The sequence below is a fragment of the Colletotrichum phormii genome (assembly GCF_030913505.1).
Source record: "Colletotrichum phormii strain CBS 102054 chromosome Unknown BDP81scaffold_4, whole genome shotgun sequence".
Taxonomy (NCBI): domain Eukaryota; kingdom Fungi; phylum Ascomycota; class Sordariomycetes; order Glomerellales; family Glomerellaceae; genus Colletotrichum; species Colletotrichum phormii.
The window spans coordinates 1,389,739-1,414,743 of NW_026851446.1; the positions used below are offsets into that span (position 1 = coordinate 1,389,739).

Consider the following 25,005-nt stretch of genomic DNA (forward strand, 5'->3'; position numbering starts at 1 on the left):
GAGTGATTTGCACGCCAATAACGCATCAAGGGCAGCCTCGATTCACTGTTCCACCGTGGGAATACTTGTCCTCCCCAGCCGCCACTGCCGCAAAGGCTTGTCCAAAAGTCATCGTGCTGAGGCGCCAATTCGCAATATCCACCGTGGTCACGGGGATCACATGAATATGAACATCCTCTCTTGTGCCCTCGAGCTTGCGTCGCGGCCGTAGGGGGCCGTGTCTCAGCTCAATGTCGTGGTAGCACTTGTAAGACTATAATTTACTCGGGAGGCAGAAGCCGCGGCTTGCGGGGTTGGCATTCTGGTTTCTCAAAGGAGGCACTGCCCGTGGGCCGGGCAATAGGGATCCGCCAACATCTTTGGGGGGGTTGACTGTTCACTTTCACTTCCCTTTTTGCTTGTACTATTTTCCATTGACTCTGGTCTTTTTTTTCGTCTTTTCTTCGTAACGCTGGGAGAGAAGGGGCGTATGGTCGGCAGAGGTCTGTCACTGAGACATGCGTTTAGGGGATCGCTGCACAGCTTACTGTGTGTACGATCTTGGGAATGAGGGGGTCTAACAGCCCGGCCCCGAGTCGATGGTCTCTGTAAACAATTCGCTCTAGGCATCCCTGTGGGATTGACCCGGCGTGGTCAGGTTCACGTCGAGTGCTGTCGCAAAGGAGGATGCTGCGGCTGGTGATTGCAATGAAAAGCCAACCTTTATACATTTGATCAACTTGACCAAATATCTGAATTCGGACGTGATGTGGCTTCTGGATGCATTATGTTCAGTCACGGTTATGAGCTCCCACTGCCATCATTCGACGTGAGGTCATGGGAATAAGAAGAAGGGAGGAGCCTCTGTAATCATATGTTGCATATTTCGTGTCGTCTAGTTAGACGCTTCATACCTACCCGTGCCACCCAGATGCCGCGTAGACTTTCCCGTCCGTGCCGATCCCCAGGTCCGCATCGCTAGTAATCCCGGTTCACATTCCAAAGCCCTTTAAACCGCCCCCAACTTCTACAACCACTGGACAACGGGTGTTGCGAGATATGTTTAAATATCTAGGGGTAGCAGTCGAGGCGACCTTTGCGGACTTGGAATCCCGTGACTTGGGGTGCTACCTATGGCTAGTCCCGCGCTCCGGAACCCCGCGCCGGGGCCTAGCAAGGCTGGGTTGGGTTGGCCATAGGCTACAGCAGAGCAGGTCAGGCCTCATATGGATGGACCTGCTACACCGGGTACCGGTTGCATTACAGGAATTCGGACACTCAAGCACAGTCCTCACACTTCTCCTTGTTAAACTTGGCCGGCGGATCGTCATATTGCTGACCGGGTAGCTGGCCCGCGGGCGAGATCTCGGCCTTGGCCTGTTGTCCGTTGTTCGCGCGGGCTGCGCCGATGGCGTCTCGGGCTGCGTCGCTGACGGCGGAGGGGGAGCTCTGTTCTTTGCTCTCGGAGGTGGGTCTTGTTTCGTCTGCGGCCGGGGCGTGCTGGCCTGCGTTGGCCGGGTGTTTCTTGAGTTGGGAGACCACGTCCGAGGCGGCTACGGAGGAGGGCATCGTCATTGTCGGTGCCGTGGCGAGTGCGTCGGAGGCTAGGGTTGGGGGTTGTTGGGTGGAGGTATCGGGTACGGTGAGTGTTGTCGTTGTGGCCTCTGTCGTCGTTGCCGTCGTCGTGGGCTTGGAGTGTTTGCGGTCGACGTGGCCGAGGTCTCTGTCAGGCTGAATGACGTCTCGGAGACGGCGTTTGAGCTCTTTGGTCTCGGGGAAGCCTCCTTCCGTCTTGCGGTCCCAGAGGGTCGTTGTCGAGTTTGTTGACGCGCCTGGCGGTTGGTGGGTTAACGTCACGTTGAAGGTGCCGCCTGTGGAGGGTTGGAGGGCAACCTCGCCGATGGAGGTTCCGAATGTCGATAGGAGCTCTTGGGCGAACTGTTTAAGGTGTAAGAGAGGTGTTTTCGTCAAGTTGTGAATACCTGGATCTTGCGTAGGTAGAGGGGACAAACGATGGACTTGAATCACGGAGTAAAGGGGGACGATAGGCCAGGCACCGTCGGAGGGGATGGGATGGGAGGCGAGGTTGCGGGTGCCAGGGATGTTGCCGAGGATGAGGTCATCAACGGTCACCTTCCCGTCTAGAGGTAGGACTTGTGTAAGTGTAGCCTACCGTACGGCAGACAAAGGTAGGTGTTTACAAATTAGGAAAGGCATGAAGTTGAAGATGGATAGCAAGAGACCCCGGTAGCGAGGTTTCCCCTCGTACCTCTTGGGTTGTACTTACGTATGCTGCGCGGAGCATCCACTTACACTGAGTGCAGAACTGGATCGCGACGCGGGGCAGCGGCGTTGAGGTGGACGCCGACGCTGGCTGCGGTGCGGTAGTTGTTTCGGCCATTTTGGGATCGTTGCTGTTTTTCCTGGAGAAGGACAACGAGTGTAGACTAAGAAGCCTTGTTGGTCCCTGGTCTGTAGTCGGCAGGCTGCACGAAGGGGGATGAGATGGTGTGGGAAATGGCGTCTATTTTCTTGTTCATCCTGCGTCATTGGCGGCCAGCCAGTACTTTTTTGGGCTTGGGGGGAAGAGGGGGAGGGGAGGAGGGGCGGTTGGTGCCATCCCAGCTTTTCCTCTGATGATCAGGTAAGCGTGCAGGAAGCTGTGGCCATGCCGGCGTTGCTTGAGACTGCTCGGGAGAGAGGAAGGGGAAAAGCCACACTTGCTGGCTTACGAAACGAAAGAGGAACATGCGGAAGTGTGCACGGAGAAAGAAGCGACCAAGGGAACTGTTCGGATCCGAACTCGCACTCGGAAGCAGGGGTAATGGAGCTGCCAGCCGGTAAGAGCCTTGCTCTTAGCCGGCACCATCTGGCACCCGTCCATGGGACTACCTAAGCAGCAACGAAAAAAGAGAAGCCAGGCACACGCCAAAAAAGAGAAAATAGCGGGCCCGCATATCAACTTCCCTCCCAGGGCATTCCCCCCTCTTCTCCCCCCAGCACCCAGCACGTCGGTGGCAGAGAGTGGCTCGAACGCCTTGCAGCAATTCAGGTACGGGTGGGCCAGCGCGGCCGGGATGTGGGTGAGGTGACCACTGGAACCAGGGATCAGGGCCGGGGCAGGGCTTTCTGTCGTTGCCTGTGCAAAATAGAAAAGCACCAGACGGGGAGTGAGTCGTGCGGAAACAGTTCTGTTGTTTTGGGACGCGTTTGCGCGCCGACACCTCTGGAGTCTGGGAGTCCAGGACACCTAGGAGGTAAGTCGACGTTGGGAAAAGCCGGGCCCTGGGTATACCTCGGATGCGTGTGCATAAAGTGAGCACACTCCGGAGACTGATAGGCGAGAGGTTTTGGAACGTGTACCCGTGGAGAGTGGTTTCCGGGTTTTCCTGACTGTGAGGTGAGGTACTGTGATACAGCGCGAAGGCCCAAACGATGGTACACCACTGGCGGTCGACACTTTGACTTGACCTTAGGGTTTGGTGGGGTGGGAGGAGAAAGACGGTAATCATCCGCCTCGGGTACAGCAGCAACCTCGGGATAGGGGCGTAGCAACAGGGGTGTTAGAGTACGGAGCCCCGTCCGGCAACGCTGAACGAACACCACTGACCAGAAGGTAGACCAGGAGGAATGAAACGTAAGAGCTGGAGAGTAGCAGCGGCGAGAGAGACAGAGAGAGAGAGAGGAAGGGGAGCAGTAGATGTACTCCGTAGTAGTAGTCTACTATCTCCGTCCGTATGAAGCAAACCAGAGCATTGAACCTCATTATACGGAGTAATAGCGTTTTATCGAGCGTCGTACGGAGAGTATAGTACGGATACTACAGGCTACGGAAACACGAACTCCAATTGGCAATAGTGGCTCGCCGACGGTCCAAAGAAACTGAACAGGTCCACCACTCTTTTAATCTCCCCTCCCCCCCCCCCCCCCCCCCCCCCCGGTAGCCGAAGAGAAAAAAAAAGATGAGTTGACAGGCCCGATGTAATCCTCGGGAAATGAAATTGCAGCTCTTTTCGGCCTCGAACAGCGGGTGCGGTAACCCCATCGGCATACCCATTGATGAATCGATCCAACCCCCCAAGCCAGGCACGGCGACACGGCAGCTCTCCAGGATTCGAGTCGGCGCCGAACGGTCCTACCGTCCAGAGGCATGGATAAAACTGGCTTTATTCACAGTGAGAGGAAGAAGTGCCAGGCCGCCAGTGGCCCAGCGCAAGTGAGGACAAGAAAAAAAAGGGACGCTGCATATGTCTCAGATTCCTGCTCTCACCTGTGACCTGAAGTGGCACCCGCCCATCTGCCCCCCAGAAAGCCGGCAAGGCGAGGAGGGGGAAGTAAAAATGCCACACGAAAAAGCTTGTCCCCCATTCCCGTTTTCAATTCCTCATTGCTTTTCCCCCCAGAGGTTTGGGAGGTCTCTCTAGATAAGTGGCCTGATGTGGACTGGCTGGTTGTATCCGTAATGTCTCTCGTCTCCCCTGCCTCACTTCCAAGCCTCCGGGTCAACTTTAGCTTAGGTGTACTCCGTACGCGATCGGCTTCAATCGTTTCGTAGATGCGATGCGGAAATCTGCTTCAGGTCACGGGAGTTCCCCCAAGGTCATGGGAGTTCCCCCAAGGTCACGTTCGCTCTCTCTCTCTGTCTCGTCAACCTCACCCGAAATGGATTGGCTGCCCCGGGGTACCGCCAATGCGGCCATTGGTTGGCCGAAATGACCTGATATGGGACCACCGCAGATGCGGCTGATTTCGTGGCTCCACGGGGGGCGCGCGATGCAGGCTTGAGGAGAGTTTTGGTGATCTGCCCTCCTGTGAAACCCTCCTCTCCAGGCTTCAGGTATCCGTAGCATGCGCACCATTTTGTTTGATTGAATCGTTAATCGAATTGTTGTAAATGATTGCCGCCGCCTACCCGTACCCCCCCCCCCCCCCCCCCCAGCGATCGATCAACTGCATGGCACCAAACACCCCTGACCTCAACAATACGCGACCGTGATAGTTAATCAAGTTGTTATTTTGTTTTTCGGGGAGACCAGGGAATTGATGGATTGAAGCTATTCACACACTCGGTGCGGAATATAGTGGAAAAGGGGGAGACCCGAGAGAAGGAAAAAGAGTACAGGACATCAAGAGAATTATTACATGCTGAAGAGCTGCCCGCCAAAAAGCCCTGCCTCCCCGACGACAACCTCCCAATAACAGAAAAAGAACAACATAGAAGCATTATCGTAGCGGGGTCCGTTGCCTCTTCACTCTCGAGCATCTCCCCTCGCTTCCTCTCGCCCACCTCATCCACTGAGCTCGCTCGCTTCTCTCTCTCTCTCTCTCACAAGTATTACTAACCCGTGTCGCTGTCCGTGGCTTTTCGTTTTGATCCGTCAAAGGGGACAAAGGTATCTGTCGTTTGGCTGGCATTGTAGAACCCCTTAAACCTTTCCTAACCCCAGGGAACTTTTGTTTGCTTTTCCTCTTCGACTCCGCGCTGGTCCAGGACTTTTTTGGGATCCCGATGATTCCACGACCGCGTAAAAGAATAATCAGCGTATGTCTTAATTTTCTTTTCCGGTTCTTCGAGAAGAGGTGGTCGTTCGCTGTTTCCGGAAGGTTGCTGCATTCCCGATGGCCCTCGGGGGTCTTGGTATTCCACGCGTAAAATAGAAAAATGACAATCCGATCGGAGCATATCGACTGTTCCGATATCAATATCGCTAACCCATGATATACGTTGCTCTACATCACCAAGCAGCATCCGCCGCTTTGTTGTGGTGCGTAGGGGTCTTCGCCGCGGGGGACAGCGCCCCAAACCGATGGAACCATGTAGTCCCTCGTGCTGTTGCAGTAGGCAATGATGCTATCAAAAAAGACACGAATTAGTCACTGGTTCGCCCGATCGAGATGAATTCAATGCTTGATTGGCCGCATTGGCATTCATCGATGATGGTGATTGATGATTCGAGACCTACCTCTTAGAAGCATTGCTGACCGGAATCCGTTCCCTTTCAAGGTCCTCGCGCAGGCGGTTGTTGAGTTCCGTCAATCGTCTCAACTTGAGGTCGGCCATCGACTGCTTGTTCTTCTTGATCTGCGACGGGTCGCCGACATCGCGGGAGGTGTATTGAGGCATTGCTGTCGCGGATCGGGGGGCTGGAGACTTTGATGAAGAGGGTGTCGCGGAGGATGAGGCGACGGCGGCGACAGAAGGTTCAGCGGCGGCGGGTTGTCGTCGTGATTTTTTGTCGTCGGAACGAGGCTGTTGGACCTGATCCTGCCGCTGGCGAGAGGTGAGAGAAGAAGCTGTGGCGGCTGCAGCAGATGATTCGGCGATGGTAGGAGAGGTGGTGGTGGTGTTGTGAGAAAGACGTTCCTGATGAGAGAACATATCGTGTCAGTTTGATTAAAGTTTCCCTCCTTTGACTCCGCTTTGGCGGTGGTTGCCGCGTTTTCCCACCACCCCGTGGTACGAGCTCAGGTCGGAAGCGGGATGGGGAGGATTTAAATGGTCAGTAGGGGGGCGAAAAAACTCACAGCAGCGAGAACCGCGGGGGAATTGAGAGAGTGATCAAGGCCGGTTTCGATCGAAGCGAATCGACAAAGGAAAGAGCGTCGGGGGGTGATTGGATTTGGGGGGGAGGATTACGGGTGTTGGAAAGAGATGGGTAGGTTGGTTGCTCGGATAATGGGTTTGGATTTGGGAAAGCAAAGGAGAGGACGGGACGGGCGACGGGCGACAAGCGACGGGGAAGGAGGAGGGAGTGAGTGGAAGGAAAGGTAGGTAGGCAGGTGCAGGCAAGCCGCAGGTCAAGTTGGGAACTGGGAATTGAGAGAGAGAGGACGGGAGGGAAGTCACGTACTCCTAGGTAGTGTCTGGGAGACGGGCTGGGACTGGGAGGACTACCTTAGACTAGGACTGGGACTGGAAAGCAAGCTGGGATTGGATTGGATTGCGGAGCCCTTGGGAAAGGTTCGAACCCCTAACGTGAAAGGAAAAAGGGAAAGGTCAAAGGTCAATGGACGCAAAGTTACCTTCTTGCGCTAGGGCCACCGGGTGCGCCATGGAACTTGGAAGCAACGACCATCCCGTCCCTGGAGGGTACCGAGCCGCATTGCATCTGCTTTACGGAGTACCGCGCGGATTCTTATGAAGCGAGGCGAAGCGAGAGTACTTGCCAGCTGCTGCCAGACTGATAGACTGGGGTTTGTGTGTGTGTGTGCTTGTGTGCATGTTTGTGCATTTGTACAGGCTGCATGCTGCACTGCAGTCTGCTGGCTGCAGGTCAAGTGTGTTTCTCAGTGGAGTGTGGTACCTGACAGTGTGTTCCAAGCGGTTGAAAGTACATCCACTTCTTCGACTTAGTCATTAGTGTGGCTTCTGGATTGGACAGCGGACGGGCCGGCAAGGGTGGATGACTGGAGCCGGCGCCGGTGGGGGTGTTCGCTGAGGTTCCAGTCGCCTCGCAACTTCACAAGAAAGAGGGAAAATTTAAAGAAGCGACGCTCCGCACGGACCCCATCTGATGCACCAAGTACCTAGGCCAGCATTGGCGGGATTGATTGGAAATTGGCCGGAGCGGGCAATCTCCCACATTTGGGTTTCCCCTAGTTGTTCGGCACCCCGATTGCGCCCACGGAACACGGATACAGTCATGACGACGAGCACGAGACGCGATACTCCAAGTCGCAACATGTGGTGTTGATGACGATGAATGAGCTGCATATCTATATCTTGGGCATCATGGGATGTGGCGAACCCAAAGTTTGGCCTTTTTGCCCTCTTCCTTTCACCCTTCCCGTGCCCAACTGCCATACCAAGACCCGGCATCTCGATCAGACTTTGACTCTGCACTACCGACTTTAACACAAGTCTCCCGTATTATATCGTGCGGCACTCTGTATCCGGCTCGCCTCACTGCCGAAGCCAATAGATGTCACGAAGCGTTCGCGAGGACCGTCATATGTATGATAGGGTGTCAACGATATTTTGCTTTTCACATCGAGACGTGCCATGGAACTCTCCCTCATGACGTTTTCAGTTGGGCTGACGACCCTTCGCCCTCGGCCAGACAAAGAACGGAAAGCTGCCTAGGGGCTAGCTGAAAGAACACGCTCGTGAGAGACGTCCACTGCGCCATGCTCTATATCGGGAACATTCATAAGAGATGTACCGATTTATATCGGTCCTTTTCTAGCCTTGTCCAACCCCCATTCTTTGCCAGCTCACCCGAGTTCTGACACGTTTGTACGAATACTTACGCATGACTTATAAGCATGTCTGGGGAAGCCAATTTACACTGCTGCCCTACCCGTTGAATAATGTATAACTATGCATGTGTCCCCTGTACCTGTAGGTTGGAAGTGAGGAGAATCGATACAAGATCGGTAATTCTCGATCTTCCCGCTCTCCCGAAAAAAGTGTGTGAAGTCATCATCTACCTCGGTCTCGGTGGAGCATAACGGGAACATGCCCCCGTCCGTATCCGGGATTAAAGAAAGTTCGGGGAGGCTTTGTACTAGAAACCGACAAGGCTGGCATGGCAAGTCGGTCTGAAAATCACGGTTGGAACCTATCAAGTAGAGTAAAGGGAAGGAAGGTTTCGAGGAGACTTAGCGCAACGGCAAGCGCAATGTTGACTCGAATTGGACGTCATCTCAACATTGTAATCGGCGACCTCGTTCCCATCACTCAATCGAGCCATCCAACAACAATTACATCAAGGCAGTCATCAGTCACTTGAGACGGGATGGTTGCACTGAACTGAGGGACGGGAAGCTAAGGTACCTTACGGAGACAGACCTTCTATGAATCAGTCAGCCTCGGCTGACATAATCTTCAATCACGTGATGTCCATTTCGCACAACGCACGGACGTTCGGAGCCCCTCAGGACTCGCATAGCGGCCACACACGAAATTGAAAAATTCGTCTTTGCTGTCTATAGCATCAACGCCAACGCACCGAGCGACAGCCAAGTCAATATACCGCTCGCACGAACAGGCTTGCGCTGCAACTCCTCAAACCAAGGACCCTCTCGAGAATATTATTTTCCCGCAGAGGAGGTTGCCCATCATGGTGAGTTCCTCCATCTGCTTTCTCAACCTCTGGGCCCGCCAACCCAAAAATTTCCCACCTGGATTTGACGCTACCCCTCTCCGACCTTGGTATCACGGGGCGTCATCTTTATTGCTGCTGTTGTCGAACCTTTGTACTGACAATAAGCTATAGCCTCCTCCACCTCACCAGAAGCCGGAGAACGTCCTCAAGCGCGCCCACGAGCTCATCGGCGTCAACCAAGTTCCCGCCGCCCTCACCCTCCTCCACGAGCACATCACCTCGAAGAGAAGCCGAAATGTTCCCATCGCGTCGCTGGAGCCGGTGATGCTCCTGTTGGTGGAGCTCTCCGTCGAACAGAAGAAGGGAAAGCTGGCCAAGGATGCTCTGTACCAGTACAAGAATATCAGCCAGAACACCAACATCGGCACCATCGAGGTAAGCCGTCTCGTCGCCGTAGAAATGGGTTAGGGCAACCGTTGCTAACAGGGATACGTGCAGCTGGTTCTCAAGAAGTTCATCAAGCTCGCCGCCGAGAAGGTTACCGTTGCCCAGGCCAAGGCCGATGAGGTCCAGTCCAGCATCGAGGCCAACACCTCCACCACCAATGTCGACGATCTGGAGGCCAGCGAAACACCCGAGTCCATCCTCCTCGCCACCGTCTCCGGCGAGCAGTCCCGCGACCGTACCGACCGTGCCATCGTCACCCCGTGGCTCAAGTTCCTCTGGGAGGCCTACCGCACCGTTCTCGATATCCTCCGCAACAATGCCCGTCTCGAGATCCTCTACCAGAGCACTGCCATGCAGGCCTTCGACTTCTGCCTGAAGTACACCCGCAAGACCGAGTTCCGCAGACTCTGCGAGCTGCTCCGCAACCATGTCCAGACTGCCGCCAAGTACTCGGCACAGATGCACGCCATCAACCTCAGCGACCCCGACACCCTGCAACGTCACCTGGAGACCCGTTTCCAGCAGCTCAACGTTGCTGTCGAGTTGGAGCTCTGGCAGGAGGCTTTCCGCTCCGTTGAGGACATCCACACCCTCCTCAACCTCAGCAAGCGCCCTCCCAAGAACATCATGATGGCCAACTACTACGAGAAGCTCACTCGTATCTTCCTTGTCGGCGAGAACTACCTTTTCCACGCCGCCGCCTGGTCCAGATACTACACCCTTCTCCGCCAGTCCGCCGCTGTCGTTGCCAGCGGACAGGGCAAGAAGGCCGACAACCCTCCCGCCACCGAGAACGACCTTCAGAAGGCCGCCTCCTTCGTGCTGTTGTCTGCCCTCGCCATCCCCGTCATTAGCACCACTCGCTCCCGCGGTGCCATGGTTGACTTCGATGAGTCCCGCAAGAACAAGAACGCTCGTCTCACCCACCTGCTCGGCATGGGCCAGGCCCCTACTCGTGCTGGCCTCTTCCGTGATGCTCTGGCTAAGCAGATGCTGAAGCGCGCTCGCCCTGAGATCCGCGACCTCTACAATATCCTCGAGGTCGACTTCCACCCTCTCTCCATTTGCCAGAAGATCTCCCCCATTCTCACCAAGATCGGAGATGATGCCGAGATGGAGAAGTACATCCTGCCTCTGCAGCAGGTCATCCTTACCAGACTCTTCCAGCAGCTCTCCCAAGTGTACGAGACTGTTGACCTGGCCTTCGTTGAGAAGCTTGCTCAGTTCCCCGAGCCTTTCCAGGTTACTCGCGGCACCATCGAGAAGTTCATCATGAACGGCAACAAGAAGGGTGACCTGGCCATCCGCATGGATCACGCCACCGGTGTCCTCAGCTTCGACAACGACGTCTTCTCTTCCGCCAAGGCTGCTCACGCTGGATCTACTGCCGGCTCAGCCGAGGCTGACGGTAGCTCTGTCCAGCGTCTCCAGAGCACTCCCTCTGAGATTGTTCGGTCCCAGCTTACCCGCCTCGTCAAGTCTCTCCACACCACCTGCTTCTACATTGATCCTACCTACAACCAGTCTCTCGTTGCCGCCAGAGAAGCCGCTCTGGAACGTGCCCGTGCCGGTGCGGAACAGGAGCACCACTCCATTCTCGCAAGGAAGGAGGTCATCCACAAGCGCAAGGAGGAGGCTTCTGAGGCTCAGGCTCGTAAGGAGAGAGAGAATGCCCGCCAGAAGCGTCTTCGTGAGCAGCTGCTCCAAGAGGCTGAGGACAAGCGTCTCGCCGCTGAGCAGAAGGAGCGTGAAGAGAAGCGCATGAAGGCCGAGCGTGACCGCGTCCGCAAGGAGGAGCTGAAGAAGCAGATTGCCGACCTCAAGATTGGCAGCAAGACGATTGACATCGACATGGACAACTTGGAGAACCTCGACTCCAGTGCGATCCACGCCATCAAGCTGGAGCAGCTCAAGCGTGAGAAGAACGACGTCTCTGAGAAGCTCCGTATCGTCTGGAAGCGTATCGACCACTTGGAGCGTGCCTTCAGACAGGAGGAGGCCAAGAAGCTGCCCGAGGACTACAAGAAGCAGACGGAACAGGACCGGGCGACCTACGAGGCCGTCAAGGCCCAGACCCTGAAGGAGGCCGAGATCAAGCACAAGGAGAGCGTCGAGCTGAAGCACCGCCTCACCCGTCTCATGCCCGAGTACGAGGCCTTCCGCTCCAACCTCCACGAGCGCCGCCGCGACGAGTTCGAGAAGCGCCGCAGAGACGCAGAGAGGGAGCTGGAGAAGCAGATCGCCGCTCGCAAGAAGGAGTACCGCGACCGCAAGCTCCGCGAGAAGCGTGAGCGCGAGGAGCAGGAGAGAGTCCTGCGCGAGGCCGAGGAGCGTGCCGCCAAGGAGAAGGAGGAGCAGGAGAGACGTGCCGAGGCCAAGAGAGCCGAGATGCAGCGCCTCAAGGAGCAGCGCGAGCAGGAGCGCCAGGAGGGTCTCGAGAAGGCTGCCCTCCAGGCGAGACGCGAAGAGGAGGCCTTGGCCCGTCGCAAGGCCGAGAGAGAGTCCCAGCGGGCGGCACCGCCTTCCCGCGCTCCCGAGCGTGGCACCGACTCCGTTCCCGAGGGTCGTCGCCCGCTCAACCTGCCCGGTGCCGGCAAGTGGCGCGAGCGCGAGGCCGCCAACGCCGCCTCCCCCTCCAACGCCGACGCCGACGCCGCGCCCCCTGCCCGCGCTCCCCCGTCCCGTGGCCCAGAGCGTTCCGAGCGCCCCGAGCGTTCTGAGCGTCCCGAACGTTCAGAGACCTCTGACCGCCCCAGTGCCGGTGGCCCGCCCCGTCTCGCCCTCGCCGGCAGCAAGCCCAGCTGGCGTGAGCGTGAGGCCGCCAAGGCCACCTCTGGTGGTGATGCGTCGTCCGACAGCGCGCCCCCGCCGCCCCGCGCCTCTGGTGATCGTGGCGGTGCCCCCCTCAACCGGGGAGGCTCCGGACGCGAAGATCGTGAGAACGGCCGCCCCGACCGGACCGCCTCGCCTGCCACGCCGGTGGAGCCCCTCAAGGCTTCCGGTGGTGCCGGCAAGTGGGTTCCCCGTCACCTTCGCGACAAGGCCTAAATGTGTGTCGATGAAGGACCACCTACACAGCCAGAGTCATATAGCAAGGGACAAGGAAAAAATATGATGGAACGAGGGGAAGGAGAGTAGATGGAGGAGATGAAAGAAGTGGTTCACTGCAAGTCTGCATCGGCGTTCTAGGTTAGGCAGGAAGTTGTTTTAAAAAGGATGTAACTCTAGAAGCCCCCCCGGGAAGGATGGTTTGTTCTCTGACCCTCTCCTTTAACAGAGGGGGCAAGCTAGAATGGAAGTAACAGATAGCCTTTAAACGTCGATCAGGACGGGGGTGAAATGTGACATGACTTTTTTGGCATAGCTCCTGGCTGGAATTCAATTATTTTTGCACTTATACGCGTCGTTCAACATGGTGATGCTTGCCAATGTGTCGTCGAGGTTGCCAATCGTGCAGCGGACCATGCCCACGATGCCCAGCGAGTCGTCGCCAACGGCGTGGAAGAACATCCATATATGGTAGGGAGGCGACGCAGCGGTAGTCAACACCGCAAGGCATCACCATGTTGTAACCCAGGTACAGATAGTAGCTTGATTGGCACGTTGCCTATTATTTTTTATACTGCCTAATTTTCACTTGAAGGCCTCGACCAAACCTTGATGCCTAGATCCGGCAATGTCTTGAGTAATGGTAATAGGAAGCAGCTTCGATACTGGTGCAAAGAAATATGTGCCATGGAGGCCAAACAGCCAAAGGGCGAGGAAGTCAAGCAAGATGACAGGAGGACGGGAAAGCAGGAAACGTCTGCTAAGCTCATCAACTGGATCGGAAGTCCCGAATTATTCAGAGCATTAGTTAAATCATGGAAGTCTAGGCCTTCCGAAGAGTCCGCTCGGGGGTAAGGTAAGCCATAATTATGGCGATCCCGACGATCTGCCCAGAGCTTCGTCAGGGGCGATCACCCTACCTTTCCTCAGGAGAGGTCGGCATCGCGCTGGACTCCGCATTTGCATCGAAGAGATCTCGGAGGATTCTGCGAGATGCACGGGACGCCGCGGGTTCCTGGGCTAAATCGTCGGTCTCCCGTCGATACAAGGTTCAGCTTTGCCCCCAGGGTGGAGTTGAGGATGAAGGTCTGTGGAGTAACTTGACGAGAAGCCATCACGGGGTTTTAGACCCAACACGAAGACGATACCGAGAGCCGAAAAGGTGGCCTTGGCATCTACGGTGTGGCGTCGGCGACGACCAGCGCTGTTAAAGAACTTGAGAAGCCATTTGGGCTGGGCGCAGATTTTCGACCGAGCAACCATTATCCTCAGTTGATGGGCGGTCGGACAAAAGCAGACTAAACCTAGCTTTCCTAGCTTAGCTTCCCTTGGGAAAGGGGGGTTCGCTAGCCCATATTCTCAGGTGGGCATGGTTCAGTTGCATTGGCATCTGAGCTGGCGCCGTCGACGGGAGAATAAGGCGCAGCTCTCTCATTCCAACGTCTTACATCTTTGCTTGTGAGAACTGCGGAGAGGGTTGTCGATAAGCTTATTGATTGAACAAAGGAGCCGTTGCGTCGGGAAAGCCCTGTGTCGCGATTCCAGTCTGTTGCCCGTAAAAGATGATAACACGAGGGCTCGTCCGTCTGAAGAGTCGGGCTGCTGGCGTAGACGATTTGCTACTTTTCTCGGCCGCTTACACTAGTAACGTCCAGACAATGTCGGTTTTTGGTCAGCTAGTCAAAGAGAGGATACACCATCTAGAGTTTCCAGGCCCTGCAGCAAATATCATGGCAGCTGCGTAAGGGTATCGTAAGTAATAGCAAAGTTCATAGAGTGCGCCCATCATCAGTTTGACGTCGTTTATATTTCGGTCGGCGACTTGCTGAATCATGTAATATCGGGTTCGAACAAAAGAATGACAATCAATCGTTTACGATAAGGTGTTGTATTGCAATACGGCCGTTGAGAAGTAAGCTGATGTGATGTTTCTACTGCGGATTCGGTGTTGTCTCGTATTCCATGTTGACGTTGCATTTGAGGGTCCGACTGTGCTCACCTGCAGTTGAGAGGTCTGTGTCTCGTCGTCCATCGCGCGGGTTATGTTGGCAGGCCTGACAGCTTTACTAGCGATGAACAACTCGAGTAAGGTACGGAGTACAGGAGGCAGCCGACCCCTGTTGGCGGGAGTGCCCTTGATCTGCGGTCCTCTTATCTCAAGCATCACCACATTGGTTCAAGACCACCCCGCAGACGATCGACAGCAGAAGTGTCCGAGATTTAGTTATTTATTCGCACTGATGCCGTAGACCCGAGACCTTGGAAGGGATAAGGGATACGAAGCACGGAGTGTGAGGTTTGCGCGAGCAGATATCAGAACATATTTGGGAATCTTCGTCCGAGGTTCTGGTGTTCTCGTTGTAAAAGCCGGGAACGTTGCATCGATGTACAATATTTTGTCCGAGCGGGCGCATGTTGCGAGGCCCTGCAGCAATTACCCTGTGCTTTGGGACCGTGCCAGCGGCTGAATTGTTGTTGACTGCAGAAGCAAAAAAAACCGACGGAGGATCCTATCAAGGCCCTGCCGCCCTAGTCAATGTCTTTAGTCAACCGGGGTAGACTTCAATATTGTAACCCGACTGCATTATGCATAGTTGAGAGGGGCGCAGCGAGCGGCGAGCGACTGTGCGGATCCTGACAGGTCGACCGGCCTAGACGCACGAGCAAAACACTGTTGGTACGATGTTGGCCTTGGAGTTTGCACTGCTAAGAGGGTCCAGTCCACGGTCATCAGCTGGAAATTAGGATGCCGCTGGGACGCAGAGACAAGAAGAGAAGAAGAAGAGAAGACCCGGCCCGAGTCAGTACCTCTGCCAGGTATCTTTGTGGTGAGGACAAGAAGACCGGTCGACGATGGAGGCTTCTGGGCGTTGGGTTGGTCGTTCTTGGAAGCCATTGAATGACAAAAAGATATTCTTAGCAAAAGCAAAGCCGTTTGCCCCTGATTCAGATTGCATGAAAGATGAAGCATATTCCAAAAGCCACGTTCGACGTCGGTGGCTAATGTGTGCTTGGAATTGGTGATTCCAAGGAGATTGAATCTGACAGCATGCTGACGACTAAGAAAACTGGTCAGGTCAAGCTTGTTTAGGGCACTTTTGGGAAGCGGCAGATGGAAAGGTGGAAGGACAAATGCTCAAGAGACTCATCGAGACTCGAAAGACTCTACCTTAGCACCTAAGAACGAGAGGGAAGGAAAAGAGGGCGAGAGATGAGATTAGCAGTCAAGGAGAAAGCGGTCTAATGCAGGTACGGGCAAGAGTAAGTAGTGCCCCTGTTTGCCTGCTGTTGACGGACGGGATGAACTGGGATCGACTGAGCTTAACATCGGCAGTAGCCAATAAGACTGAGCCTTCCATTTGCTCCGGGTATGGGGCCGTCATCCTGCCCGATTTGGAAACACCCTGGTTCCTGCCTTGGGCTGCCCGGTTTTTGTTTTGTTTCCTTCCTCGCGACTTCTCCTTTTAGTTTTGGTCTTTGTGTGTTTTAGCCCTGGAAACTAAGGTGTATCCATGGACCATGGACATTGGACCATGGACCCTCCCACTGTCATCCGACGACTTCCGCCGACCCAAAAGAGTCTGGCCTCTTCCTTCACTTTTTCAACTCTATTCCACTTCTGGCGTGGGTTACCTTTGCTCGGACTCCTGGACTTTGCCCTTTTGCACCTGTCCGGCCCCAACTGGGCGGTTAATCCAACGTCAGAGCATCTCGGCCCTTACCTCTTGACCCAAAGAAGCATGGCATTCGCCGACTTGGGTCCGTGGAGCTGACTACTGGCGCAGGTGAGGACACACCGACCGCCGCCCCTAAGGGTTGCTGTCTAAACTTGTATCCCTCTTCCCCTCGCGCCGCCGCCTACCTCTGTCACCTTGCCGAGTCTATTCTAGCTTCTCAGTACCTGGCACTACCACCTCGATGTGACCGTCCCGTCACCGTGGCTTCCGTGAAAGACGTGTATCACTATATGCAAACCAACAGTTCCATACAATGTCTGCCAAGGCACCGTTCACTCTGGGTATCTTCCATGCTTTGCTCTAGATATCGCACTAACGCTCTAGTCGTGGCGCTCTGCCCCCGTCCGACCTGACACCACTCTATCGGCTGCTACTCGCATCATCCGTTGACGTTGTTCCCCTGATTGTGACTCTGCCGGCCGGGGTGTCTGTCAATCGTGAGCTCCCGATATGATTGAATTTCACTATATATGATGGGCCTCGATGCCTCTCATCCTGGTCTCTGTTCCAACTCATCACTCACAACCCAATCCGGGAAGGCATTCACTCACTCTTGCATACTCGTTTCTTGCAAAGAGATACTACTTTCGTTCTAATAACTAATACACACCATCGTTTATCATGGCTCCCATCATTCGGGCCCTGGCTGCTCTCGCAGCTGCCACCCTCTTTCACCAGGTCACCGCGACCACTACCGAGTTGCCGCCTTGCCTCGATGAATTCCAGCCCTTCACCTACCAGGGCTGCTTCAAGGAGACGGGTACCAAGGGCGAGAATGCCCTCGACTTCCGCTCCGGTCTCAACCAGCAGAACATGACCATCGAGACATGTGTGGACGCCTGCAAGGGTAAGCCGTCCCGGCCAAGCTTTACATTTGACGCATGAACCTAACACGATGACAGGTAATGGTTACCGCTACGCTGGTCTCACCTACTACGGTGTCTGCTACTGCAGCGCGACCATCAACAGCCCTGCCCTCGAAGAGTCTACTTGCAGCTACAAGTGCACTGGCAACAGCTCCGAGATCTGCGGTGGCCCCTCGGCTTTCTCTGTCTATCAAGATCCCACGTTCCCCTCTGGCGGTGCCACCGTTGAAGACTACACCTCCATTGGCTGCTACACCGACGACACCAACCATGGCCGTACCATCGCTGAGCGCCAGGACTCTGTTGACTCTGCCACCATGACTCCTTCCACCTGTCTCTCCGCTTGTGCCAGCGAGGGATACGCCTTTGCCGGTGTCGAGTACGGCGGCGAGTGCTACTGCGGTGTCGTGATGGGTAACTACACGGCTGCCACTACCATGGACCAGTGCAACAAGCCTTGCAACGGCGACAGCACCAAGAACTGCGGTGGCTCTGCCGTCATGGAGATCTACGTCGCCAGCAAGCTCAAGTCCCTCGAGCCCTGCGGCTACGTCCCTCCCGTCAACTCGGTCTCGTCTTCTTCCACGATCTCCATCAGCACCTCGACCACTATCCCGTCCATCAGCATCCCTCCGGCGACCTCCTCCACCACGAGCTCTACTCTGGTCACGTCCACCACTGTGTCTACCCAAGCTCCTCCTTCCACCACCGTCTCTACCCAGGCCCCTCCTTCAACCACCACCGCTCCTGTGACCACTTCTCAGCCTCCCGTCACCACTTCTAAGCCTTCCACGACCATCCCCACCACCACTGCTCCCGCTATCTGCACCACCACCATTGTCACTCCCGCCACATGCGAGTACGGCTGCGGCAGCTGGTGCAACAAGAACCTCCCCGACTTTGACGACAACGACAGCTGCACCAAGGCCCACAACAGCTGCAAGCTTCAGGTCAGTGCTTGTCTGAAGAACGCTGGATGGCCCGGTTCTGCTAGCTGCATGGACTTCAAGGCCTGGTGCAGCGACGTCAGCAGCTACTGCTCCAGCTCTTGCAAGGGCAAGGGATCCTGCTCCAAGAAGGACTGCTTCGCCAAGAAGGTTCCCAAGGGTTACAAGCCTGGCACTACCTCCGTGTCTACCTTCCCTTGCCCCTCCAAGCCCACCACGACCTCCACCCCGGTCACCACCGTTGTGCCCCCTCCTCCTACTGGTGTCTGCAAGCAGCCTTCCAGCTGGTGGCTCGGATACGGCCCTGGCAACCCCGTCGGTGGCATCGAGATCCCCATCGTCACCTGCAACGACATCGCCGTCGACTTCCAGGCCGGCAACCAGTTCAAGTTCTACCTCCAGGCCGACTCCAAGCTTTGCAAGTCCTTTGGCCGCGGCAGCGTTCCCAGCGTCTGCCAGGAAGCCTGCAAGGAGCAGTACAACGCGTGCCAGAACACCTACGCCCAGGGCTGCAAGACCTACAACAACCGCCGCGGCCGCCGCGACGATGCTGCCGTCTACGCCCGCGCTCCCGACTTCGCCAAGCGCTGGTTTTTCTCGGACAACTTCAGCGTCGCCATCAACAAGTGCACTGTTCAGTACACCGACTGCCTTTCTGAGAACCGCAATTCCTATGCGGCCAGCAAGTGCGGTTCCTTCGGCACCGGCTACTAGGGGGCTTACCTGTTATGCTCTCTCGGGGATGATGCTCACGAGTAGATGTGATAGATGGGGAGTTTGATTGTTTAGTAACAAAGGCTTTGGCGGCAACTTTACTCTCTTTAGATGGTGAAACCTTATCGGTATTTTAATGGCTAGTTTTCTCAATATACTCGGGCTTCGGCTCGCTGTTCATACTCAAACCTGTCCATGATATTCCTCGTAATGGTGATCGAAATGAACTCATCTATAGCAATCAATTCTGAAGAATAAGTTATGTCAGCATGCTATACTGTGTGAGACCGGTCTCTAGGGTGAGTTGCGTCACGACCGTACTCAACTTGACGGACACAACTGCCGGTTGATTTCATTTCCAGGAAATTTCTGGGCGTTAGAGATCGTCACTTGCAAGTTGAGAATCTTCCTAGACCTTCTTAGTAGGTCAATACTCCGTATAAAGCTAGACTGTACTCTTGAGATGGAAAATAGGCTGTGGTGTGAGGCTAACACTAAGGCAATTAGATTAATGAACTTCGAGTCGAGTCCAAGTAAGCAGACGGTCTCAAACTAAATATTGGGAATCAAGCAGTCGAGAAAGAACTAATCAGCGGGCACAGATTAAAGACCAAGACATGAGGTAGTGTGAGAGCTGAAAAACACTGTCTTGTTTCTCGAGGTGATCGCGGACGACGAGGTGAAGTCAGACGGGATGACCCGCCAGAGGACTGCCCTGGAGCCTGAGGTGTGATTGATAGTGGCTCGTGCGACTTGGCCGATGCATCGCATAACCTGCCAGCATGGCCAAGTGGTAAGGCATCGCACTTGTAATGCGGGGATCCTGTGTTCGATCCACAGTGCTGGCATAACATGAGAGCTGAGGACACCAGCGCTTGTTCTTTTGTTTTTTGCGGTGTCAGGGTATTGTTTTTTTTGTTTGGTTGATGTGTCTGTAAGGGATGGAATGTCGTGCGATGGTGTTTTGGGTAAGAGATGGATGTCTTTGAACTTTGAGTTCAATGTCATGTGAGAGGCAAGACGTTGATTTGTTGGAAGGGAGGCTTAGAGCAGGATCACCCTTGATAAGTAGCAAGACTTGCAACCTTGAAAGAGGACAATGAAGCACATAATGGATTTTTTCATGGGACTGTGTCTCGATGTTGAGGCTGCGCTGCTGAGATTTGCTTCTGTCATAGATGATGACCTCTCCGAGGAGTCTCAGTGGCTTCCCAAGTCCACTGAAGCAGAGCAAGGAGTCAGCCTATGTAAGGTGGAACAAGTCACATCAAGCATGGTGTTTCTCAACAACTCAAAGTAAGACGCGATCAATCTCGAATTTACTTCGTAGAGTATAATTTACGACTGGACTTTCGATCCTCTCAAGGAGCGACTTTGAGATACGCAAGAGTTGCCGCCTCTGATCGCGTGCCTTTTAGTAGTTGCTATACTAACGGATCAGATCTTGCTCATGATGCATGCATGAACGCGCCTTTCATGAGTGAGGTGTCTTCGTGCTCTCCCGCTCAGGATAGACCTCAAGGCAATGGTGATCATCGATTCATGATCTACTTTGAAATACTGTCAAATACTGTCATGTTGCACCGGAAGTTTTGACGTATCCTGAACCGCGATGGTGGAATGATAGGTTGCGTCTTACACGGCGAGTAGCACAACTTAACACCACTGCAAGCTTGGGACGTATCTACATGTCACAATATCTTAGGTGTTTTGGGTGCACACGACAGAGAAATGCGCAGATATCGTCACACCAGAGACCCGGCATGGCAGCTGCGAGCTTGCGAGATGGTGTGCCTGTCTGCAAGCGTTGTTCGAGTCAACGACACTCCCAATGGGGACTGAGTTCGCCGTCTTCCCCAGCTTTGTGGAGCTCTGCGCTCAGATGGCATTGGCCATCATCGGGTAGCCACCGAGGAGGCTTGGCTCGCATCTCGCAGCGGGGGGTGAATACGGTGCGCGTGTGCTTCGACACCGAGAGCTGGGTTTCAAGAGCTGGGAGGTCAGGGCAGAGAGGGGCACCGAGCTCCCTCATTTTGACCTACCCCGCACCATGCCATGCTCTCTTGGGATTTTTGGGAACCGGCGATGTCGGTTGAACTGTTGGCAGCAGCGGCAGCGACAGCGGCAGCGACAGCGGCAGCGGCAGCGAATACGGATGAGAGAGTTCGATGCTCGGTTTGGTTTCCGTTTCGGAGCCGGGGGCACCGGCTGGCGTAAGATATGGAAGGGACGATTGGTTTGCCTTACGAAGAGATGTGCCGAGGATCCCGCGCCTCCTTCTTGTTCGTTCAGGTTTCCTCGCAACACGCTTCTCACTTCCTCGGCCTTGCAACGAAAGCATAGAATTGGGTCTTGCTGGAGCGAAGTTTGGCCGAGTCGAATGATGCTGGAAACGGTCGGTACCGGAGACCGGGACGTCAGATTGGCCGAGGCCGTCGAGACGGGAGGTAGAGCTAGCAAGGTGAACCAAGGTTTGAGCGGCGTGATGGGCGAAAAGTGAGGTAATGGAGTACCTCGCGAGGTACCTTAGGTGAGGGGGCAAAAGAAGCCGGCGCGTCTAGAACCCTAAACACGGGCAGGTTGTTCACACTGAAATTGGCAGGCACGGCACACAAAATTGGAGGTCGGAAGAATTGCTAAGCGAGCCGGGAACGCAGCGATGATCTCACACCAAAACTGCCCTTTGCTGGTGGGAAGGACAGTGCCCTTCCCCCTCTCCAGGGCACAACGCTCTGCTCTCAGCGTTTGCAATGCCCGTGCTGAAGCCATTTCCGGGCTGTCATTGGGCGAAGTGAGCGCAGCGTGCCCTTTCTGCCTGACCTAATTTGCTCTGTGCTTTCCCGTCGCTTCCCTCTCCTGCTACCAGTGTGTGCTGTGTGTGCTGCTGAAATTTGTCCCGCCCGGAACCCCAGTGGCCCCATCGTGCGCAGTTTCTTCACCTCAGGTCCCATCCGTAACATCACCAGAGCACCGGCTACCAATTGGTCCCATACCCCCCCATTGAGCATCACCACCGCCGCCAGGTCATGGTGTTCTAACCTTGTCTCTTACCCCAATCATCATCCTAGACTAGGTCGCTATTGTACACCACAATCCAGGCGACAAGATGTCGGTCGCAAGCAAGGTAAGCTGAACCTCTGTCTCTATTCTCGATGTCGCTTTCCGTTTTATTTTGGTGCTCGTCGTTCGTCGACTGAGTCGTTGTGTGTTTGTGCGTCGACCTCGTCGGCCTCGTCATCGCCCTTGCCAGGCTCCTTCTCCATGTTGTTTTGCTCGACTTTTTTTTCCCGGCTTCGCTCCCGCCATACACTTGGGCTTCAAAGACACGAAAACTAACAAGTATGCCTGTATAGAACCTGTTCGAGCTCCTCGGTATGAGTCTTCCGAATGAACGAACCGACAAGTCGTACCTCTGAGCCAATGCCCTAACCTCCCACAACAGGCAACGATGCCGAGGATGACACTCCTCAGGCGCCCGTGAAGACAGTTGAGAAAAACTCTCTGCGCTCAACCAAGCGCGGCGTCGAGCCCGAGGCACCTTCCCGTACCCCCGCTGGCAACACCGGCGGTGCCCGTCGCAACAACGCCTCCGGCAACGATGCTGGTGAGTCTGCTCCATCAATTTGCAGACCTCGGGAAATGCAGACCCCGCTTTGGACCTTGACCCGCTGACATGACATCTCGCTCGCAGCCTTACGTGACCGCGGTGCTGGCAGCGACCGCAACCGTGGCAAGACCACCGACGAGCCTGCTAGAGGCGGCCCTCGTGGCGGCTACGGTGCCCGCGCCCGTGGAGGTTCGTGACATCCCGCCGTCCCTATGCTTCGACGCTGCATGTACGGAGAGAGGTTGGAACCATTCGCGTACTAACAAAGACGACTAGGCCGTGGTGGACGTTTCCCCCGTGAGCGTGATGACCGCCAGTCTAAGGGTCTCGCCAGGTAATTTGAACCGATTCACCCATAGCATTCCCGTACTTACTCGTCGCAGCGGCTCCGAGAAGCAGGCTGCCCAGTCTTGGGGCGCCACCGAGGGTGAGGCTGAGCGCAAGGACGAGGTTGCCGGCGAGGCCATTGCCCAGGCTGAGGCTAAGGACGCTGAGGCCGAGGCCGCCGCTCCCGTCGAGCCCGAGGAGCCCGAGGAGAAGCAGGTCTCCTACACCGAGTACCTCGCCCAGCTTGCCGAGAAGAAGCTCGCCATCGAGGGTAACACCAAGGTCCGTGAGGCCAACGAGGGCACCAAGCTCAAGAAGGAGTGGGCTTCCGCCAAGGAGGTTTCCCGCGAGGATGAGGAGACCTTCATGATCGGCACCGGAGGCAAGACCAAGCGCGAGCGTGAGCGCAAGACCAAGCAGCTCCTCGACATCGACCAGCGCTACGTCGAGCCTGAGCGCTCTTCCCGCGGCGGTGCCGGCGGCCCCCGTGGTGGCCGCGGTAGTCTTCGTGGCGGTGCCCGCGGTGGTGACCGTGGCGACCGTGGCGGTCGTGGACGCGGCGATGGTGCCCGCGGTGCTCCCCGTGGCGGTGCTCCTCGTGGCGGTGCCCCCCGCGGCGGCCGTCCCCAGGGTGCCCAGATCAACACCAAGGACGAGTCTGCGTTCCCCAGCCTCGGCGGCAAATAAATGCCCACATAGGTCGCCTATATTCGCCCACATATAGGTTGAGAAATGTGCTCCGACACATATATCCGGCTCTAGTCAACGATGGAGAACGGAAGGGAAGGACCAGTTTTCGGGGAAAATTTGCAGTAGGATTGGTTGCGTCAAGGTTTCCGAGGACTGGGCCGGCTGATTTCTGGTCGTTGCACGATAAATGAAAGGCTTTTTCTATCTAGGTACTCATGGACGGTATCGTTCAAAAAAGTCAAAAATGGTCTCGTTTGCATTGGTTTTTCAAGGAAAGAGTAAAATGTCCCCTTGCATCGCTTATCCCTGATGTATCATTTCAAGTGATTTGAGCAATGACTTGGTTCGTAAGGGCCAGGTATATTGGAAAGAGTATCGTCCGTCGAGGAAGCCCTTGTTGTTCTTCACATTTCATATGGCGACGTCATCGTTTGAGTGTTTGACTGTTCTTAATGTGTGGATGTCGTTACCAAAAGCTTCGTGGTTCACCCGCTGTTAGCCTGGGAGCTCCCCTCCGATACTGACGGATCAGTACAGACTTGTTTTACAGGAGGTAGAGCCGGCTAACTCTTCACTCAATCCTTCATGTAAGGCCATTCGTTGCCCAGATTGAATCTTAACTTTTTGGAAGAATGGAGGGGGCCGTCAATCAATATGTAGACAAGACGCGAGAGCTCACAGCACACGTCTTTTATACCAAAAATTGGTCGATGGATGTTGATATCGGCAGCGGCAGTGCTTACGTGGTGGTTATCTGCACTGACTAGGGAGGAATCTGTTGTAAGTGGATCGTGGCTAAGCTTCCCTATCGTTCTTCAGCGCGGTATTAAGGCTTAGGGAGAGCCGACCAAACGAAGAAGCGCCCTTTCAAACAGGTGTAAGTGGTCTACGATCTTGGCTTTTGGGAGGTTTCTTGTTCTCATAGCCGATTGGGCGATGTCGAGCTTTTCCTGGAGCTGGCTCGGAGACATGAGTGCCTACTTTATACGTATCTGTCGGATGAAGCCAGAGATGGATGTCAAGGATGAACGTACCAATTTATACCTCTTGTGAGGAAGGGAGAAAGCGGATTTCTTCAGACAACGGAGGTCAATTACTGGCCTTTTGGTCATTCGCTTGGAGATCTTGTGGGTGTAGGACTTGAACGAAGGACTCAAATCGGCTATTGGGGGTGGCGTTTGTGGGATTACACGAAACTAAGGAACAGCTTATATCAAATCATCTAGTCCTGTGCCTTTCTAAAGCTGCTGTGTGTTCTAGAGTGAATAAGATGCGAACAGACGTTAGTTGCGGCGGGAAGTATGAGTATGGTACTTGGGTAGGATACTTCCAAAGTGGAGGGTAACTGACTGATATTGACCGCACCCAAAGCTCTGCAAGATGCGATGGGACATGCTGCTCGGCGTGGTCTGGTGGCGAGTCTGTCAATGCTGCATAACCGTTGTCTTGAACAGAACACTGGATGGGAATGGGTTGTAGAGCTTTTATAAGATCTTTGGTGACTGGCGCTGAAATTCACTTGCTGTGGCCTCGGCTCTGATTGATGTAAGAGAAGCGTGCCGTTGAAAAATCCCGAAGAACAGTCTTGGGTATTTA

At 55.1% G+C, this 25,005-nt stretch overlaps 7 protein-coding genes and 1 non-coding gene across 8 annotated transcripts; 5 read left to right on the top strand and 3 right to left on the bottom strand.

Moving 5' to 3' along the window:
* Positions 1-788: 788 nt before the first annotated feature.
* On the bottom strand, positions 789-2,549 carry BDP81DRAFT_163109 (selT/selW/selH seleno protein domain-containing protein). Its single transcript, XM_060582062.1, has 2 exons — positions 2,249-2,549; positions 789-1,917 (listed from the first exon to the last, which is right to left on the bottom strand). Exons 1-2 carry the CDS (start codon positions 2,378-2,380, stop codon positions 1,258-1,260), a joined length of 792 nt encoding a protein of 263 aa, XP_060449027.1. The 5' UTR covers positions 2,381-2,549; the 3' UTR covers positions 789-1,257.
* A 1,373-nt stretch (positions 2,550-3,922) lies between these two features.
* BDP81DRAFT_420012 (uncharacterized protein) lies at positions 3,923-4,883 on the bottom strand. The gene has a single exon (XM_060589817.1). The coding sequence runs from the start codon at positions 4,836-4,838 to the stop codon at positions 4,560-4,562; it is 279 nt and encodes a 92-aa protein (XP_060449028.1). The 5' UTR covers positions 4,839-4,883; the 3' UTR covers positions 3,923-4,559.
* Positions 4,884-5,709: 826 nt separating this feature from the next.
* On the bottom strand, positions 5,710-6,103 carry BDP81DRAFT_312400 (GGL domain-containing protein; the record flags this gene model as incomplete). The annotated part of the gene is made up of 2 exons (XM_060583800.1): positions 5,710-5,830; positions 5,943-6,103. The coding sequence occupies 2 exons, from the start codon at positions 6,101-6,103 to the stop codon at positions 5,710-5,712; spliced, it is 282 nt and encodes a 93-aa protein (XP_060449029.1).
* Positions 6,104-7,606: 1,503 nt separating this feature from the next.
* On the top strand, positions 7,607-8,292 carry BDP81DRAFT_163164 (uncharacterized protein). Its single transcript, XM_060582064.1, has one exon. The coding sequence runs from the start codon at positions 7,717-7,719 to the stop codon at positions 8,071-8,073; it is 357 nt and encodes a 118-aa protein (XP_060449030.1). The 5' UTR covers positions 7,607-7,716; the 3' UTR covers positions 8,074-8,292.
* Positions 8,293-8,892: 600 nt separating this feature from the next.
* BDP81DRAFT_368202 (eukaryotic translation initiation factor 3 subunit A) lies at positions 8,893-12,869 on the top strand. The gene is made up of 3 exons (XM_060586554.1): positions 8,893-9,044; positions 9,198-9,461; positions 9,525-12,869. Exons 1-3 carry the CDS (start codon positions 9,042-9,044, stop codon positions 12,519-12,521), a joined length of 3,264 nt encoding a protein of 1,087 aa, XP_060449031.1. The 5' UTR covers positions 8,893-9,041; the 3' UTR covers positions 12,522-12,869.
* A 3,562-nt stretch (positions 12,870-16,431) lies between these two features.
* BDP81DRAFT_403849 (WSC domain-containing protein) lies at positions 16,432-18,970 on the top strand. The gene is made up of 2 exons (XM_060588894.1): positions 16,432-17,105; positions 17,161-18,970. The coding sequence occupies exons 1-2, from the start codon at positions 16,880-16,882 to the stop codon at positions 18,783-18,785; spliced, it is 1,851 nt and encodes a 616-aa protein (XP_060449032.1). The 5' UTR covers positions 16,432-16,879; the 3' UTR covers positions 18,786-18,970.
* Positions 18,971-19,561: 591 nt separating this feature from the next.
* On the top strand, positions 19,562-19,633 carry BDP81DRAFT_t91. Its single transcript has one exon. It is a non-coding gene; the product is annotated as a tRNA-Thr (tRNA).
* A 1,923-nt stretch (positions 19,634-21,556) lies between these two features.
* Positions 21,557-23,823, top strand: BDP81DRAFT_163204 (uncharacterized protein). The gene is made up of 6 exons (XM_060582065.1): positions 21,557-21,909; positions 22,139-22,157; positions 22,228-22,389; positions 22,477-22,581; positions 22,669-22,726; positions 22,776-23,823. The coding sequence occupies exons 1-6, from the start codon at positions 21,892-21,894 to the stop codon at positions 23,404-23,406; spliced, it is 993 nt and encodes a 330-aa protein (XP_060449033.1). The 5' UTR covers positions 21,557-21,891; the 3' UTR covers positions 23,407-23,823.
* Positions 23,824-25,005: the final 1,182 nt, after the last annotated feature.

Coding starts and splice junctions, on each gene's coding strand:
- BDP81DRAFT_420012 (XM_060589817.1), bottom strand. CDS start 4,838: ATGGTGCGCATGCTACGGATACCTGAAGCCTGGAGAGGAGGGTTTCAC.
- BDP81DRAFT_163204 (XM_060582065.1), top strand. Junction 22,390..22,476: donor CGCCTCCGGCAACGATGCTG/GTGAGTCTGCTC, acceptor TCTCGCTCGCAG/CCTTACGTGACCGCGGTGCT. Junction 22,582..22,668: donor CGGTGCCCGCGCCCGTGGAG/GTTCGTGACATC, acceptor AAAGACGACTAG/GCCGTGGTGGACGTTTCCCC.
- BDP81DRAFT_163164 (XM_060582064.1), top strand. CDS start 7,717: ATGTGGCGAACCCAAAGTTTGGCCTTTTTGCCCTCTTCCTTTCACCCT.
- BDP81DRAFT_403849 (XM_060588894.1), top strand. CDS start 16,880: ATGGCTCCCATCATTCGGGCCCTGGCTGCTCTCGCAGCTGCCACCCTC. Junction 17,106..17,160: donor ATGTGTGGACGCCTGCAAGG/GTAAGCCGTCCC, acceptor ACACGATGACAG/GTAATGGTTACCGCTACGCT.
- BDP81DRAFT_163109 (XM_060582062.1), bottom strand. CDS start 2,380: ATGGCCGAAACAACTACCGCACCGCAGCCAGCGTCGGCGTCCACCTCA. Junction 1,918..2,248: donor ACGTAAGTACAACCCAAGAG/GTACGAGGGGAA, acceptor CACCTTAAACAG/TTCGCCCAAGAGCTCCTATC.
- BDP81DRAFT_368202 (XM_060586554.1), top strand. Junction 9,462..9,524: donor CCAACATCGGCACCATCGAG/GTAAGCCGTCTC, acceptor GGATACGTGCAG/CTGGTTCTCAAGAAGTTCAT.